Source organism: Pezoporus flaviventris, unplaced genomic scaffold, assembly GCF_033815535.1.
Source record: "Pezoporus flaviventris isolate CSIRO_AGI_PZ_B2104156 unplaced genomic scaffold, CSIRO_AGI_Pfla_v1 ptg000066l, whole genome shotgun sequence".
NCBI classification, from domain to species: domain Eukaryota; kingdom Metazoa; phylum Chordata; class Aves; order Psittaciformes; family Psittacidae; genus Pezoporus; species Pezoporus flaviventris.
In genome coordinates, this window is record NW_026892614.1 from 19,331,953 (window position 1) to 19,347,968 (window position 16,016).

Genomic DNA, 16,016 nt, shown 5'->3' on the forward strand with positions numbered 1-16,016 from the left:
GAGAGTGACATCTCTACAGATTGATAGTGTAAGATTTCATGGCACAGTGTTAATCCCCAATTCCTGCAGGTGAGCTCAAATCAAATGCCAGTCTTAGGACTTAACACACCATCATGGGCCAGTGAATTAATCCAAGGACAGTGTTTAACTATGACTATTCCAAACACACAACGGTACAGAATCATTATGAGGAATAATAAAATTGGCGAGATGAATAAAAGCAACCCAGCTGGGCAACAGAAAACCTAAAAAGTGATGGTAAGACATTCACTAAATAAAATATACTTAATAGCAAGGCATACAGGTGTGAAAGAATTAAGAACTACAGTCAGTAGCATTATTTACTACCTGAAACACTTCATAACCTACAATATATTCATCTTCAAGATGCAGAAACTGTGAAGCTATTGCAGATAATAAAAATCTGCGCTAGCAGATTGTACAAAAGATCTCTTAAAAACTGCTTAGCATCTAAAGTTTAAGTACTTATAAGCCAGTCTGCTTACAAGACTGGCTCTCACCACCTACAGACTATTACGGATATTACTATGGATAAGAACTGCCCACCATTCTCCATACACATACAGTGGTACGAGAAATTCATGAAAACATAAAACCCTGCCAGAGGCAGCCCACTTACAATTTTGCTTTCATCACACTTGAGGCGTAATATTGTTGTTTTCCTACGAATTTTATCTGGACATTGCTCCCCATTAATATACTTCAGAATAGAAATGCCATTTTCCCATCGTGGACCATCAGCCACTTCCCCAAGACTTGTACATTTTGCACCTTCCATGAGGGAGGCAGCAGCATCAGAAGGACAGGAACCTATACAGATGAACAAAACCTGTATTATTACTCCAAATGTTATTAAGGCTTACATGCCTGGAATAAAATTCCGCTCTCTCAGAGTATGTCGTGGCTGACGTCTCCCCAAGCCACTGTCCAAAACATTCTTCCCCGAAAATCACAAGTAGCAGCAACCGCTTCACTTCACTCAAGATCATGCAGAAAGTAGTGGCAGCCATTACTGGGGAACCTAACTACTACACATGGTAAAGGCTACGGTCTGTTACCTCCTGGTTTTCCACTGCACAAAATGCAGAGTCAGTGAGACGATGCTACAGAGAAAATGCTGAAGTTAACGTCTTGCATCAAAAGATTAAAATAATCTTTAAAAGCTATAGCAGACTTTGGGTAAGAATGGAAGAGCTAAAGCGCTGATGTTATCAAGAGAAGGTAAGACCTGATAGTGAATCTCATTTGCCAAGGAGATGGAAATCAGGCCCATAGTGTAACCTTCCCTCTGGTGCTGAAATTACATCACATAATCCTCTCTGAATTTTTCACTCTTCACAACAATACTGTCCTACTATTTGCCTCCCCTATCTACAGCAAGAATACATTTTTGTTTTGCTCTTACGTGCAGCACCATATGGTACTAAGGGCTTGCAGACATTAATATAGTACTTCTGCACAGTAGCCGATAGAGCAATTGCCTCCCAATTCTCTCTATGCCGTGTCAGAGATGAAAAGTCATAGAAGTTTCCTTCATCATCCCTGTAAGAAAGACAAAGGATTCAAATTAAGAGACACCTAAAAAGAAATCAAGTAATTGTAGGCTACAATTCTTAAGTTACTACAATACCCTTTAACCCAATAACTCTAAGCAGAGTACTATGCTGGAAAAGAAAGATGCACTAGACTCATTTCTCTCTGCAAACGTCAAACTCAATACAGACATATATCACTGCACCAGCCATCCGCACAGTAACTGCCCATAAGCATGCAGCCTTCAGCCAATGCAAGAGTAATTCTGACTTTTCATGGAAGCATGCAGGCTTTCAGTGCATGGCAAGCACAGATGCACAACCAGAGAGGACTGTTTCACCTTCAGTTAGAAGCCTATCATGGTACCAGATGTTAAAACTCCAGGCCAATTATTAGCCACATTTGATCCCACTTATGAAATCTTAATGAGCTAATACTTGGTTGTGACAGAAATAAATTACATTTTTACTGGAGCTGGGTTAGGTGGAAGTTCCCAACAGACAGCAACTGTATTCTTGTTTAAATTAGCTATAGTTAAATAGTAACTAGACACTTAAAACAACCTAACATACTCAGAGTTCAACAATCAATAACTGCATACCAAACAGTTTGCTTTGATACCAAGTTTATTCCCCAAAAGAAGCTCAAAGAAAGTATTTTTCTTTAGTGAAATTAGTTTTACAAAGTATAAATTGTGAAAGCTACTAAAAATACATTGCATTGGCATCAAATGCCACATTAGCTGTTTACTGACGAAGTCAAAACATAATAGCTAAAGTGGCAATATTGCACTGCAGAGTTGCAATAAGGCTGCATTTGTTTCTGACATCGTACAGCTCCATTTTAAGTTCATGAAATAACTTACTTGTAAGAGCACTCAGTAGATATAACAGGTGGGCAAGCATACCGAGTATGCCATTCAAACATGTAGGTGCAATCTGGAGTTTCCTTCAAAAACACAGGCTGAAAAATACAGAACATAAAAAGGAATTTACTTTCTCACTTAGACACACTCAAGCTAGCAGAATGTCTGTCTTGCTTCAGAAGATCCAGGAACTTGTGTTTACATATTATTTTAGGAGACACACAACACACCTCTGATCAGCTGAAAGCATGGCTTCTCCCAAACTTAATTTTATCCACATGCACACTTCTGATAGGAAGGGTGCATGTACAAGTGTGCCATCAGGTGCTTCTACTTCCTCCACGAAATAAGAGGAAGATCAAAAGTAACTCTAGGCACCATTGTTTAAGAACAGTAAGAAGTACAAGAGAGATACTAAAAGCAAGTAACCAGCTTAATTTGGTCAGGCCATGCAATACCTGCTTTCCTGCGGGTTCATCCTCCTACCTTTCATTTCTGACAAGCTGTTATTTCTGGGAGAATATCCCTTTCCAATATCTTCAACAGCTTTGCTCATAGGAAGCATCCCTTAAAGAATAACATGACCTGACTCCTGAGGCATGACAAAGGTACCTTCCACAAATAGAAAATTCAAAGTATTCCTCATTTTTTATTACTTCCCAGGACTTTTCAATCTCCTGGCTAATCTGTAAATGATTAGCAGCCCTTGAGGGAAGCTAGCTCCATGTTCACCTTACCCTTCCACACATTAAGTAAAAGGCAACTCTGGAAGCCATTACATACAGGAAGCATATATTTCAAAACTAACCTCAGATGTAGTCTTGTCACAATAGAATAATATGGCAGTTGATCGTTCATAGATTTTATGACACTTTTCTCCACTGGTGTAATTAATCATTATTAAGCCATTTCTGAAAGTCAGTTTTTCTGTATACAAGCCTAGAAGCAAAGAGTTGAGAAATGTAACCAGCTAATCCAGTAGATCCATGACTGCAGTAATGCCTCTGGCAACAGGGTTATACAGACAGCAACAATATGCACAAGAAAGTAGTGTTAGAAAGACCTCAACCTTCCTAGATGACCTCATGACCTACTTATTGTATGAATACTACTCCACTACAGCAAGGTTGAGCACATTCCCAGTTGCATGTCAAGATAACTATATACCTGACATTTTATTTGCAAAAGAAGCAAAAGTGATAAGGTGCTTTATCTTGTAAGATGTACAAGATGAGCAAGAACCCTTCTCATGTCATAGTGGGCTTCAGTTACACCCCGATTCATCTTCCCATTCTCCAAGTTCCTTCCAATCAAGTGCTATACCTGCTACTTTTCTGAAAGTATTGTCCGTCTTCTTTACTTGACACGATGACACAGTGTTAGCCTCTGGTTTGCAAGTTTCTGTTATTTCTCCACAAACTCTGAAGTAGTAGTCGTACTCATCTGTACTCACTTTTATGTCTTTATTGGAAAGTGGCTTCAGGTTATAAACATGACCATACCTTGGATCTTTCACCTGGCAATTCTCTCCTTTAAGGAAAATTTAAAAATTTAATGAAGATTATGATTATTATTTAATAAAGATCATATATAAGCCATGCCTTAGGACAATTTAAGGCTTACTGGCAGAAATAAAGCCACAAAAATGAGTAACTGGCACTTTAGGGCAGTGACAGTGAAAAACCCTTTTAGTCCAGCTAAGCAGCTCATTTCAGGAAGTCACCAGTATCTAGAACTATGAGCTATAAATGGAACATTTCTTTTATAACCACCACTAAAACAACATGCAAGTCAGACTAGCTCAGAAACCTCAAAGTGGCCTCACAGGTTCTTCCTTCAGCCATGCTGAAGGTTAAGTACAGAACCAGAGACACTAAGTCCAGCACTTGCTTAATTATCTGGAAAGAACAGCAAGGTCACAAGGCCAAAGCAAAAGTTGTCCTAGATGTCAGTCTTGCACCTTCTTTTAACAGCCATGAAGTTTGCTGAGTAAGCAAATAATCAATCATAGGAAATTATAACTACAGCTGTGGGTCTACCAAGATGTATACAGAAGAAGTTTGGGAAAATTCTAGTTTCACGAGTCCAATCAGCTGATATACAACAGTAACTTTGCTCCTGATTAAGTCCTCAGCTTTAAAGTGACCTTTTGCTCAATATCTGAATCTTTAAAAAAAAAAAAAAAAAATCAGATTGTTTCCCACGATTTTTACACTCCCCTCAATCATTCAACAAATTGGTACCAAGTTAAAGACCTCAGTTTCCCTCCCTTCAAAACCACAACTCCTGTCACCAGCATCCTGCACAGTAATTGCATGCTACAGAGCAGCAGCTTGTAAATATTACTCATGCCACACGAGATCACTGGCAGTTTCAATAACATCTAGTACTGTTGCAACAGACTCTTTGCAGAATGTGTGGATGATTTACAAGGCACTGCATCATTACAAGTTGCAAAATAAAGCCTGCAATGGGAGAGCAGATACCTGCACACTCAACTTCCTATCTAAAAGCCAACTAAATACCAGAACTAGAACCTGTGAGTCCTTCTTACAGTCCTAGAGCCAGCTGTAGACTCTGATAACTCTTCTCACCCATGTTTCCCGCATTGTGTAACATGGGTCAAGTTCACAGAATAGCTTCCAGTCCTCAACAGGGAACATGGAATGACTTGCCAGGCACAGAATCAACTGCATTGTCATGAAACCTGATGCTTTAAGATTTACAAGACACCAGCAAGTCTGCTTGTGATTTAACTAAGTAGTACTACGATTTGTCAGAGACAACATTACTACTTTATCTTCTTTCCTTAGACAGTGAAGTACATTTGCCTCAATTGTACTTTTAATGTTAGATGTGGCTCTTAGTTGCTTAAAGCTTAGAAGAAACATCCTTCCACAAGCCAGCACCTTTTACAGAAAGATTAACAGGGCAAGGCACAAACAGTTTCACTAAGTATTTACTTCTTGTGCAGACTTGTTTGACATTTTAAAGCTCAAATAACTACACTTACCTTCTGCTTTGTGAACAGGACATGCTGCCAAGGTCCTCCAAACAAATACAAACTCGCAGTCATCCTCTTGCTCCAACACTGGTGATCCCTACAAAAAAAAGCCATGTGAAGTAGACTTAATAACACTGCACATCTCAAAACATACATGCAGAATCCTTTTCTATTGCAGTTGCAGAGTCTAAGACCTCCATTATCAAATTTCAGTACCCATTTTCAGCAAAGAGCTGCTTTTGGGGGCTCACAGGATACCAAAATAGAGTTCGTTATTGTCCTACAGGCTCAGAAAAGCAGTTGTAAGGAGAGACAAGAGAAAAGCCTGTATACAAGATATTACTTTCTGGAACCAGCCTCTCCATGTCAAGAGAAATAAATACTGTCCATTTCGTTACAGTAAGTCCAAGCTCTAAATTCATAAATAGCAATGGGCAGAGAAAATTACCATTGTTTGATCACACTGGAAGATTATACGTGTAGAATAACGCTGCTTATCTTTGCATGTGTCGCCATTCAAGTAGATAATGCTTAATGACCCATCAGTAGCAGCCTGTGGGTTTATCTGAATGACGCCAAGGTTCTTGCTTTTATCAGTGTATTTCACACAAGATCCTATGGCACCACCTACAGGAAAAAGAAAAAGCCTGTGTTTGAGTTCAAAGCTTTGACAACTAAAAGGTAACTTCATTGTAAAATAACATTAATAGAGTAGCCCTAAGAGCACTCTGAGCATTAAAGCAGTCTATCTTAAATTCCTGAAGCAGAAAATGACAGAAGTGTTTTCATAAATACAGTTAGAGACATTGTGTGTCTGAAGCCTCTGAGGAACAGAATAAGTTACTCAATGAAATCTTTAAAACTGCACTAACTTATCTGCTCCCACAGACTGATAACAGAAGTTAAATAAATCAAAATAAAAACAGGTTAAATAAATCAAATTGGCTAAAAGTGCAATAAGACATGGCATAAGTTTCCCATTATGGCCTCATTCAGTTAGAAGTCTTTAACAACATTCAACTTTCCTTTTTTCAGAATAATTAAAGATACCGGCAATTACTGCTCTCAATGCATTTTTCCTAAATACATTCCCACACATCAGAATGCATTCCCACACACCTCAATGCAAGAGTCCTGATGAGCAGTAAGACTGACCTCAGTTCAAGAAAGTCTGTTTATTATACCCTTGACATACCCCACCTAGGTCTGTGCAAGTTCAGTGACTGAACAAGCAGAATTCAAGAAATCCTACTAAAATAACCATGGATGTCATTCTGCATATAAGGTCTTGTATCAGAAGTCACAAGTTAAGAAATGCTTGACACTTGGCTTACCAGGGCATCCAGGCACATAGGGTAAAGGCTTGCAGACATTCAAGAAAAACGTTCGCTTCTTTGCTTCCTTTGAAGTGTCTATTGCAACCCATGGTTCACCCTCTTTGCTTAAGTCACTTAAGTCATATTCATTGCCAGCAGCATCTGAAATAGACGTGGTACATCTAGTAAGCTGAAAGACAATCTATTAGATACTTGCAGCAGTATTGGGCTTGAACTGATACAAGTTTCACTGATGAATACACATAATTCAAAATAATTTTCAGAATCACATTAAATATCCCTTAAGAGAAGGTATTGTTGCCACAAAAAAATGTCACTACACCAAACTCGGAACAGAGTTCCCTTGACAGTTAATTCCCCCACCTAACTATTCCACAATTCACAGGTGATTTTTCCAGAGACCAGTACTAAATTAACTAATTTTCTTCAGAGTTGGGCTGAAGCAGCACCCGGTTACAACAGGGATTAAAGATTTTCAAAGCAATTGCCAGCTTTCTTGTGTATACTACTACATTCCACATTAGCTTCTTGACTGTCTTCATAAATTAAGCCTTCTTCGAAGAACTTACCTTCTCTTCCTCTCTACAACTTTTATGAACACTTCAAGTCTTCTGAATGTCTCTACAAGAAGTATTCACAAAGCCTTTCTCCACAGAAGGTTGCTGTTGAATTAATCCTTCCAATTTGTTGGACAGAGCCCACCCAAATCGCAAGTACTTACCTGTAACCTGACAGTCTACAGGAGCAGGAGCACAGGCCAGAGCTGTGTGAAACTCGAAGAAAGTATCGTGGATGTTCAGCTCGCTGTTTATCTCTTCATGCACAAACTTAAGCTCTCCAGGATATGAATCATTACAAATGAAAGTCACCATAAATATGTCTGATTTCCCTGAAAAACAAACACTTTGCTGCTGCTTCACTTGTGGAATATTTGAATTTAAATTCAAGCTAACACTTGACTTAGAAAAATTTACTAACAGTTTCTTATTACCAACTGCTTTAAGGAAAACATTACTTCATTGTTTATGGGGTTTTAAACTGTAAATACACAAGCCTTCTTTAGAGACCTGTGCTAAATTGCCTAGCAGCCACAACTGTCTCTCCAACTGAAAGCCTAGACACGTTTCAAGAGCACATCTTCACTAAATTGTGCTTCCTAGGTCTTTGACATATTTGAAGGAACAGCAAATCTGTAAAACATCAAGTGAGCTGTACCATCAACCTCTAAATTATATCACACACAGCAAAGCTTTGGGTTTGGGACTTGGTTTGTTTGTAAGAAGTTCAGTTTAATGAGTACAGGACAAATAATACTGATACTACTTAAGCAGCATGATTTAAGTTGCTTTTCATCCTCTTTTCCACAGCCCACAAGAAACGGTAGAATTACGGGGGGGAGTAGTATTTGCCATCAAAATTTTAAAAGCTCTTAAAGCAAAGTACACAAGAGCTCAATCACTTGTTTCCTATTGTGCATTAGACACCAAAACATCACAACTGGAAAATAAAAGATATTCTATGATTACCATAGAATGCCAAGAGTATTTCTATGATTACCATAGAAAATATCATATACTGTATTTGGTCTCTTTGCAGGAGTTTACAAATGCACATTTATTACTGAAAACTGAGCCATTACCATTCTGCATGATTTGATTTCTTCCTAAAATTTCCATATGAACCAGCTTGTTTAAGTGACTAACACCAAGCCCAGTAGGTTTTAGTACACGAACAAAGGAAGGAATGAAGACCATTCACAGAATTTGCACAGCATCAGCATCCATTTCCGCTGCATGTTTCCTGAACTCACCTGATTCCTTATGAAAAAGACCGCTGTAGGTAAGAGTTAGAAACCCTTCACCAGACAGATACAGGGTTTTGTCCAATTCCACCAGCCTCACTGATGTCAGATTTTCTGCTTCACATCCAGCAGCTATTTTGCCATTGATTTCACCACAATCTGGCATGGGTCCACAAATGTTTAGCTAGAAATTTTGAAACGTGGGTGTACACAGTATTAACTGCATTAGAAAGATCAGCCATTTCTACATCACTTGTCAAGAACTATTTCAAACAGCATGAAATGACTGTCATTTCTAGACTGCAAGACAACCAACTATAACACAGGGACAATATCCTTAATCTTCAATTTACTGGGTCCACAAATTCTCCCCTCTAGAAGTACAGCATGTTTATTCTTAGACTGAAAATTAGGGTAGTATCCGTGAATAATCCAGGAATACTGATATATGCAGATTGCATTAAGAACACCAATGTGGACAGATTAAGTAATTTTCTAGGCTTCCACTGCCCATTTCTTCAGCACCAGCAGATAAAATGGTATTATGCCACAGAGTCCATAACTGGAAAACCATGCATAGCCTCAAAAATTTGGCTTCCTTATGCTCGCTAAGAACAAGAAGTTTGATACTTTTAGACCATCTGAGACCAATCAAGTTATCTTCCGTTCCCCCCCTCCTCAAGCACAGTAATCAAATTCCATAAGGACCTAGTCAAAGCTCCACTTGCTCAATAACCAAGACTGGGAAAACACAACAGCACCCATAAGCAATAGATTGCACAATCCAAATCCTTACCATGAAAGTCTTCCCAATGCCAGTAGCCATATAGCCTTTTTTAGAAGCTAATGGCTGCAGATTGAACAGAAAGCCAGTGTCTGGATCTCGCACAGAGCAGGACTGAAAAACAGTTGCAACAGCATTATTTTCTCCTTCTGTATTTATTCTGTTTAAGTTTTACCTCTAACTTGTTTAAAGAGACAAAGTACTGATTTACACATATTCCTAACCTGCACACCATCAGCAACTTAATTTGGACAACCAGAATACAGCTCTGGTAGTAGCAAAACTTCATTCAACACTTCATTGGACTGTTGTCTATTGACATCAGTCACATACCAACATAAAAGTGCAATTTAGCAAGTGACACCTATCAGGTTAGCTAAGAGCAAGGATATTTTAACTGAGTGTTGTTGTCACACTAATGGATTTATGTTGAGACCTGTGAAGTAGAAGCAACTGAGTCTCCTCATTTGCTGATCATTTGTACATGCTAAGGACAACATAGGTCTTTAAATACAAACTCAGGTTTACTAGTAACCCAGTGAGGAAATGAGATATTCAGTGCCACAGCAAGTAAGCTGTTCTAAGAGAGAGCACTTGAATACTTTGGTCAGAAGTTACACTTCTCAGGAACACTTCAAGAAGGCAGTAAGATATCACATACATCTCCAAGATAACTTCAGGCTTCACTGTAGTTAGCTTTCTCCAAGAGTAATTTAAACACTGCAACCAGCAGTGCTAGAGAAAAAAAAATAATATGTTGAGACTACGAATACAATCACGCTCCCCTTTCTCACCTGAGAATCATCTTTTGTTTCTTTGATTGGACAAGCAGCCTCAGTTTCCCATAAGAACGTGGCCACACATTCCTGAATGGCTATAAACCTTGGGCTGCTACTCTGGAAACAGATTGCAGACAGAAAACCAGGATAAGTATAATAGCCAACACTTTCTCATGCCTGAGACTGTACTTTATGAGAAAGTGTCAGGTCCTTCTAAAATGATGCTAAATGAACACAATTCCTATGCTGCTTCTCTCTCCTCTATTTATTTTTAGGGTCAAGGCTTAAAACTGTCTAGGTAAACACATCAAGCTTTAGCAGAGAACTAAATCTGGCATCCAAACATTCAGACCAAATTCGATACTGAATCTCAACATGCATAGCCAGACCTTGCTTCAGTCTAAACTTTGAAGACATCTGGGGTGTAATGCATAATCCACTATATAAAACAATAAAAATCAAGCAACACAGAACTCTGTTAGCTGAGGTAACAAGGTAACAGGCCTATGAATTATACACACTTCACTCTTTTCAAGCAAAAGGGTTCATAACTGCTCCAAATCACAGTTAATCTGAGTGACAGGAGTAAGACCTGAAGATTCACAAACCAGCAAGAACAAGTCTAGACATTCAATGGGGTGGGGGTGGGGTGTCTAACAATCCTCTCAATCTAAACTTCAGTATGTGCAGTTGTACTAGCAAAAGCTTTACAAATTTAAGAACCCCTCTAGAATCAACAAGCTTCAGAGGATGCTGAACCTAAGCCTGAAGACACACGTTGCAACATTCTTCCTCTTATGAAGGTCTGCAACATTTGCATGTATAACTCCTCAGCCTTAAGTCCCTGTGTATTTTTCATCCTGATTAGACCAGTCTGAAATACCACTGCCTACTGGGGCTATTTTAACTAGTTGTTGCTTATGATAAAATTACAGGCTGAGACACATGCTCCTGCAGCATTTAAATCGGCTCTAGTTTTACATCTCTATTTCAAGTCCTCAAGAAGTCTCCCTTGTCATGAATGCACTACATATCTTCATGTAGTTTCAAATTACATGATGGAAAACCTACTACGATGAAAGCAACAACTAAAAAAATAATTTGTCCTTACAAGAGTCCCCGTGGAACAGATAAAGTGGATGGTGGTGGTATAAGTAGTTTTCTTTCCATCAGCATCGATGCACACAGAACCATTTGCATAGGTTAGAAAAATGTGTCCAGGTCTTTCAACTACTAGTTCTTTGCTGGCAACACCAAGATTACTGATAGAGGTGACTTCAGAATAAGAACCCTAGAAATAAAGAAAAATATGTTACCAATTCTAAACTCAAGTGAAGTTAGATACAGCCAAAAAGAAGAAAATACCTACCCCAGTAACCTCGTATACAGAAGGTTATCTTGAGTGTTTTGGAGATAATAAAGGTATAGACATCCCCCTCCATTTCTGCCCCATTCTGTATTTAAGTTTCACATTTAGCAGATAAGTCTCGCAAGCAGATATAGTTTGGGGCTTTGTTTTTATTTTTAATACTATAAGGTGCCTGTAGTGTCCCACAACAGCTATCCTCATCTCACCTGCTACCCAGCTTAGTAATTTAGGGAGTCTTATACCTCATGCACAGTAACTGGGATTTAATTTGTAGAGGTCTTTAAAAAAATCAAATGTGGAAGCCTCCAGAGGCATTCTTAAAATTGACTTTAGGGATTTGCGCCATGCTTAGCAAAGCCTAAAAAGCACTAGCAGAAACTGAGTGCCAGAACAACAGTAAGCGTGTGCTACGACCAAGGTCCAAATTAATTTCACTTCTGCAAGATAACTGGTGTTCCTATTTTTAAGAAACTACTGTACGTTAGCAACAGAGGAATACACCTCCAAACCAGCTCTGCCCACAAAGCCTTCTACTTTTTTTGTTTTAAAAAAAAAAAAACACTCTGTATTTAGGTTAATGCAGCACAGCTACTTTTTACTCCAACATCTTCAGCAATGAACTAATGAAGCCCTAATATGCCTCCATATGTAAAGTAAGTAACCTTACACAACAAAGAATAATGCAAGCACAAGCAACTAGTAGTATTTAGCTCAAGTGCCATGAAGGTGAAGGTATGGAGGGAAGGTGTTCTCTCTGTTCTACAGAAGGAATTAGGACAGGTTGGTGAGCCTCTAGTTCAACATTCCTCTTCATCTTTAAGGAGCACTGAAACCAGTCCTTGGGCAAAATGTCCAGTTAGCCTGCCAGCATAAACAGTCCCATAATAAACTGTTACACTTCAGAGAAATCTAGAAGTCTGTAAACACCACTTTTTTTGTTTTTTCCACTTGGTAACATCTGCCTAGTCTACTACTCAAAGCCAAAGAGCTCAGGCAGGGGCTGACAAAGAATCTTTAAACATATTTCTTCCACAGTACAATCTAAAGGGAAAAAGAAAAACAAAAAAAAAGAAAACAGAAGCAAGAAAAAATGTCCAGGAGAGCAACCTGTTCCTAAGGCAATGCTATCAGCCTCCCAGACTGTAGCAGTTTACACAGAAGAGATGCAGTTGGTCTGCCTCTGAAACATAGGACAGAGAATCATGCATGTTGAACACAACACTGGTACACTTGTAAAACTTAAAGCTTTGGTCTTTGAAGAGGTGAACAGGAGGTCTAACATTCTACAGTGATTATGCCAATGTTACACATACACAGAATACCATTTTACAAAGAATGTAGAATATATGTGCCCATCTTGTATATCCCTTAATCTCACTCACTTGCAAACCAGTTCTGAGCTGGAATGGAAAAGCTACTCACATGATCATGCCGATATTCCATTTGGCAGACAGATGCTCGCCGGTCGCATCCTGGGACAGCAATAAGTGGTCGACAGACATTTATGTAGTACTTCTTGCGCTCATTTGGGCTTGAATTATCCATGGCATACCAGTTTTCACTTCTCTTCTCAGATTTTGCTAAGCTAAGCAGGAAGAGAAAGTTCTACACTAAGAACACACATTCTTCATAGATTCTTTCTAGCTTTCTCTCTCAGTCTCAAGACACAGAGCAACTGTAAGGCATTTCAGAATACTTTTTACACTCATTTTTAAGCGTTACAATTAAAAAGCATAATCCTAGAAAGCAAAGGACAGTTGACAAAATATTAAGCAAAACCATCCCAAAAAGTCAACTTACATTTTATGAAGCATGTCAATATACTAGGGGAAAATACTGTCTTTATTTCAACATACTTGCAGTTAGGATTATCTAAACAGATGAAGTTTCTAGTGCTCTCTACACTGCAACCCAACTTCATTCAGCGAACAGAACTAGAATAGCTAAGTTATACTGCATGTTACTTTCCTACCTTGACAAGTCATACTGGTCCAAGGTGTTGGGATCAGTGACTATACATTCCAGTGGCATTTCAGGACAAGCGTATTCAGTGTACCACCTGAAGTTGTAGGTATAGTTATCTTCTCTCTAAAAAAACAGCAGAAAAGGTCAGTGAGGCTTTCCACACAGAATACTTTGACTCACAGCTACTCCTTTATGCATTACACTTTTTAATTCCCCTTATTTTGTAACATACCTTCTCAGACCAATTTGTGTCTTGTCATAGATCTTGTCCTTTGCTGTGTCACCAAAAATGCTCATTTAAAAAAATAACAGAACCAGATCAACTAGAGCAATATAACTGGCATCTGTTCTGTTACAGGACACACAGTCCTACCACTTGCTACTTCTCAGACAGTTTGGTTTATTTCAGTTAGAAATACAAGATGAACAAGAGCACTAGTAATTACATGGCCCAGACACTAGAGAAGAGCAAAGTAAGAACCTGGATCCAGATGAACAGCTTAATGTTCAGTAATCAAGACAAGCTTTGTGACTGCAACAAGAGGCAGATATACCAAGAGAAATAACTATTTATCTTAGTCTGCTTTATAGACATTGGATATTTCTATCCATGAATCTCTGCTTGTACTAGCCCAGCAGCAATTACTGTCAGGATTTTGGGATGGAGATCCTTCCCTTCTTCATACAGAACTTCTTACCTGATATTCAGGCTGACCTATTCCAGCCTGATGGTCACACAGGAAAGTTATAAGGGTAGATCGCTGTGTTTTCTTCTCATTATTGTATGCTGTACCGTTTCTGTAGGTCAACTGAATCAGACCATCATAATATGAAAGCTTGGAACTTGGCAGTCCAAGACTCCAAAACTGACCATCACTAGAAAAGAGAAAGCGGGCTTTGAGACTGCAGAGAATGCAAAATTAATTCTGTCTTTAAGAGAAGTCTTACTTGTAAGACACAGGTAAATTTATAGAAGTCACCACAGTAAGACAAAAGAATTAAATAAGGTTGACTAGACATAAGTGACCTAGGATGAATAGAATGCTGACAAAAGGAAATTTAAAACATGAACATAATCCTTTTGGAAAGGAAATGAAGTACCTTGCTTAGATACCTAGAAAACTTTAACACTCCCTTCTCTAGAAAAGGGACAGAAATATCGAAACCCCATTCTCCAGAGTAGAATGCAAACTGTTGACACCTTAACGCTGGGCTTAAACTGGTTCCACACAAATACACGTGGACAGCAAATACCTAGCACTGGACAACAGCAAGTCTTCTCACTCAAGGAAGAAAATTGCTTTCACATGCCCTTAGCCCAGGACCAGCTTTGGTTCAAAAGGTTTCTTTACTCTGACTTAACACTGACTCTATCAGACCCAAAAATGATCACCTTCCCCTGAAGAACATTTTTTGTGTCTGCAGTGAATTCTTCTTCACTGGAGAGTAACTCAGCTAGAGTCAACTCAAATACAGCTGTATGTGTTTGCACTGTTCATCTCTAGCTACAGGCTGACCTGGAATCTGAAGTGTAGAGATACTATCTCAGACATGGAATCACAGAATGGTTAAGGTTAAAAAGGACCTTAAGGTCATGTAGTTCCAACCCTCCTGCTATGGGCAAGGACACCTTCCCCTAAACCAGGCTGCTCAAAGCCCTGTCCAACCGGGCTGTGAACACTGTCAGGGATGGAGCATTTAACTACTTCTTTGGTCACCCTGTTCCAGTACCTCAACACCCCCACAGTAAAGAATTTCTTCCTTACATCTAACCTAAACCTCCCCTGTTTAGTTCGAACCCATTTCCCCTTGTCCTATCACTAGTCCCTGATGAAGAGGTTCTATAGCCTATAGAAGTCTGATGCTGTCAGAGTAGCAGTATGCACTGGGAGTGTGCCTGCACAGCGCTTTTAGTAATGGAAATACAGTGCAACACCCAAGCTCTGGGCTTCATCTCTGCATAAGGCAGTCACTACTCATCCCAAGCACAGCAGTGATTCTTTAAGTCAGCTCTTGGATTCCAGCTGACCCTGAATCCAAATTGTAAGTTGGCTTAATACAGCTGCTTACAGCTTACGGTCCCTATGGGAAAACAAGGGGGAGCAACAAACACATTCAATATCAAAAGCTAGCTGTAAGCAAGATTACAGGTATGTACACTTCGTTTGAAACAGCTGGCAGCAAAATTACTGCACTACCAAATAATACCTTGCATGCAAATTACCTGAATCTATTAGAGGCAGCACAGTAATTACTTTACATGCAAATTTTTCACTGTCGCACACAGACAACATATCATGCAACAAGAGACCTTCTATTACAGACAACAGAACTAGTGTTACTTACCCATGTGTTACTTGGCATGCTGCTGATTTGGTGTGGCACAACTCATTCGGCACACTGCCACAGATGTTTATGTAAAATGAGTATTCTGTAGTATTAATTATATAGTACCCATTTTTCTGAGCCAGAGGTGACAAATCAAAAGAGAAGCCTAATCGGGAAGGAATAAGCTTCATCAGTTCAATTTTTTCCTGCCATCTCTCACAGGTTCACCT

The 16,016-nt window shown here is 39.1% G+C and overlaps 1 protein-coding gene across 1 annotated transcript in view; it reads right to left on the minus strand.

The window, feature by feature from the left end:
• Positions 1-16,016, minus strand: part of IGF2R (insulin like growth factor 2 receptor) — a 54,184-nt gene that overhangs the window by 15,826 nt on the left and 22,342 nt on the right. Inside the window, exons 15-31 of the mRNA XM_061471435.1 lie at positions 15,805-15,952; positions 14,157-14,334; positions 13,466-13,581; positions 12,916-13,078; positions 11,236-11,415; positions 10,140-10,241; positions 9,358-9,459; positions 8,571-8,745; positions 7,482-7,649; positions 6,758-6,901; positions 5,872-6,050; positions 5,433-5,520; positions 3,743-3,949; positions 3,228-3,358; positions 2,420-2,517; positions 1,427-1,563; positions 641-831 (exon numbers count right to left, since the gene is read on the minus strand). Coding sequence (XP_061327419.1) covers positions 641-831; positions 1,427-1,563; positions 2,420-2,517; positions 3,228-3,358; positions 3,743-3,949; positions 5,433-5,520; positions 5,872-6,050; positions 6,758-6,901; positions 7,482-7,649; positions 8,571-8,745; positions 9,358-9,459; positions 10,140-10,241; positions 11,236-11,415; positions 12,916-13,078; positions 13,466-13,581; positions 14,157-14,334; positions 15,805-15,952 — 2,507 coding nt within the window. The remainder of the gene's footprint in view (positions 1-640; positions 832-1,426; positions 1,564-2,419; positions 2,518-3,227; positions 3,359-3,742; positions 3,950-5,432; positions 5,521-5,871; positions 6,051-6,757; positions 6,902-7,481; positions 7,650-8,570; positions 8,746-9,357; positions 9,460-10,139; positions 10,242-11,235; positions 11,416-12,915; positions 13,079-13,465; positions 13,582-14,156; positions 14,335-15,804; positions 15,953-16,016) is intronic.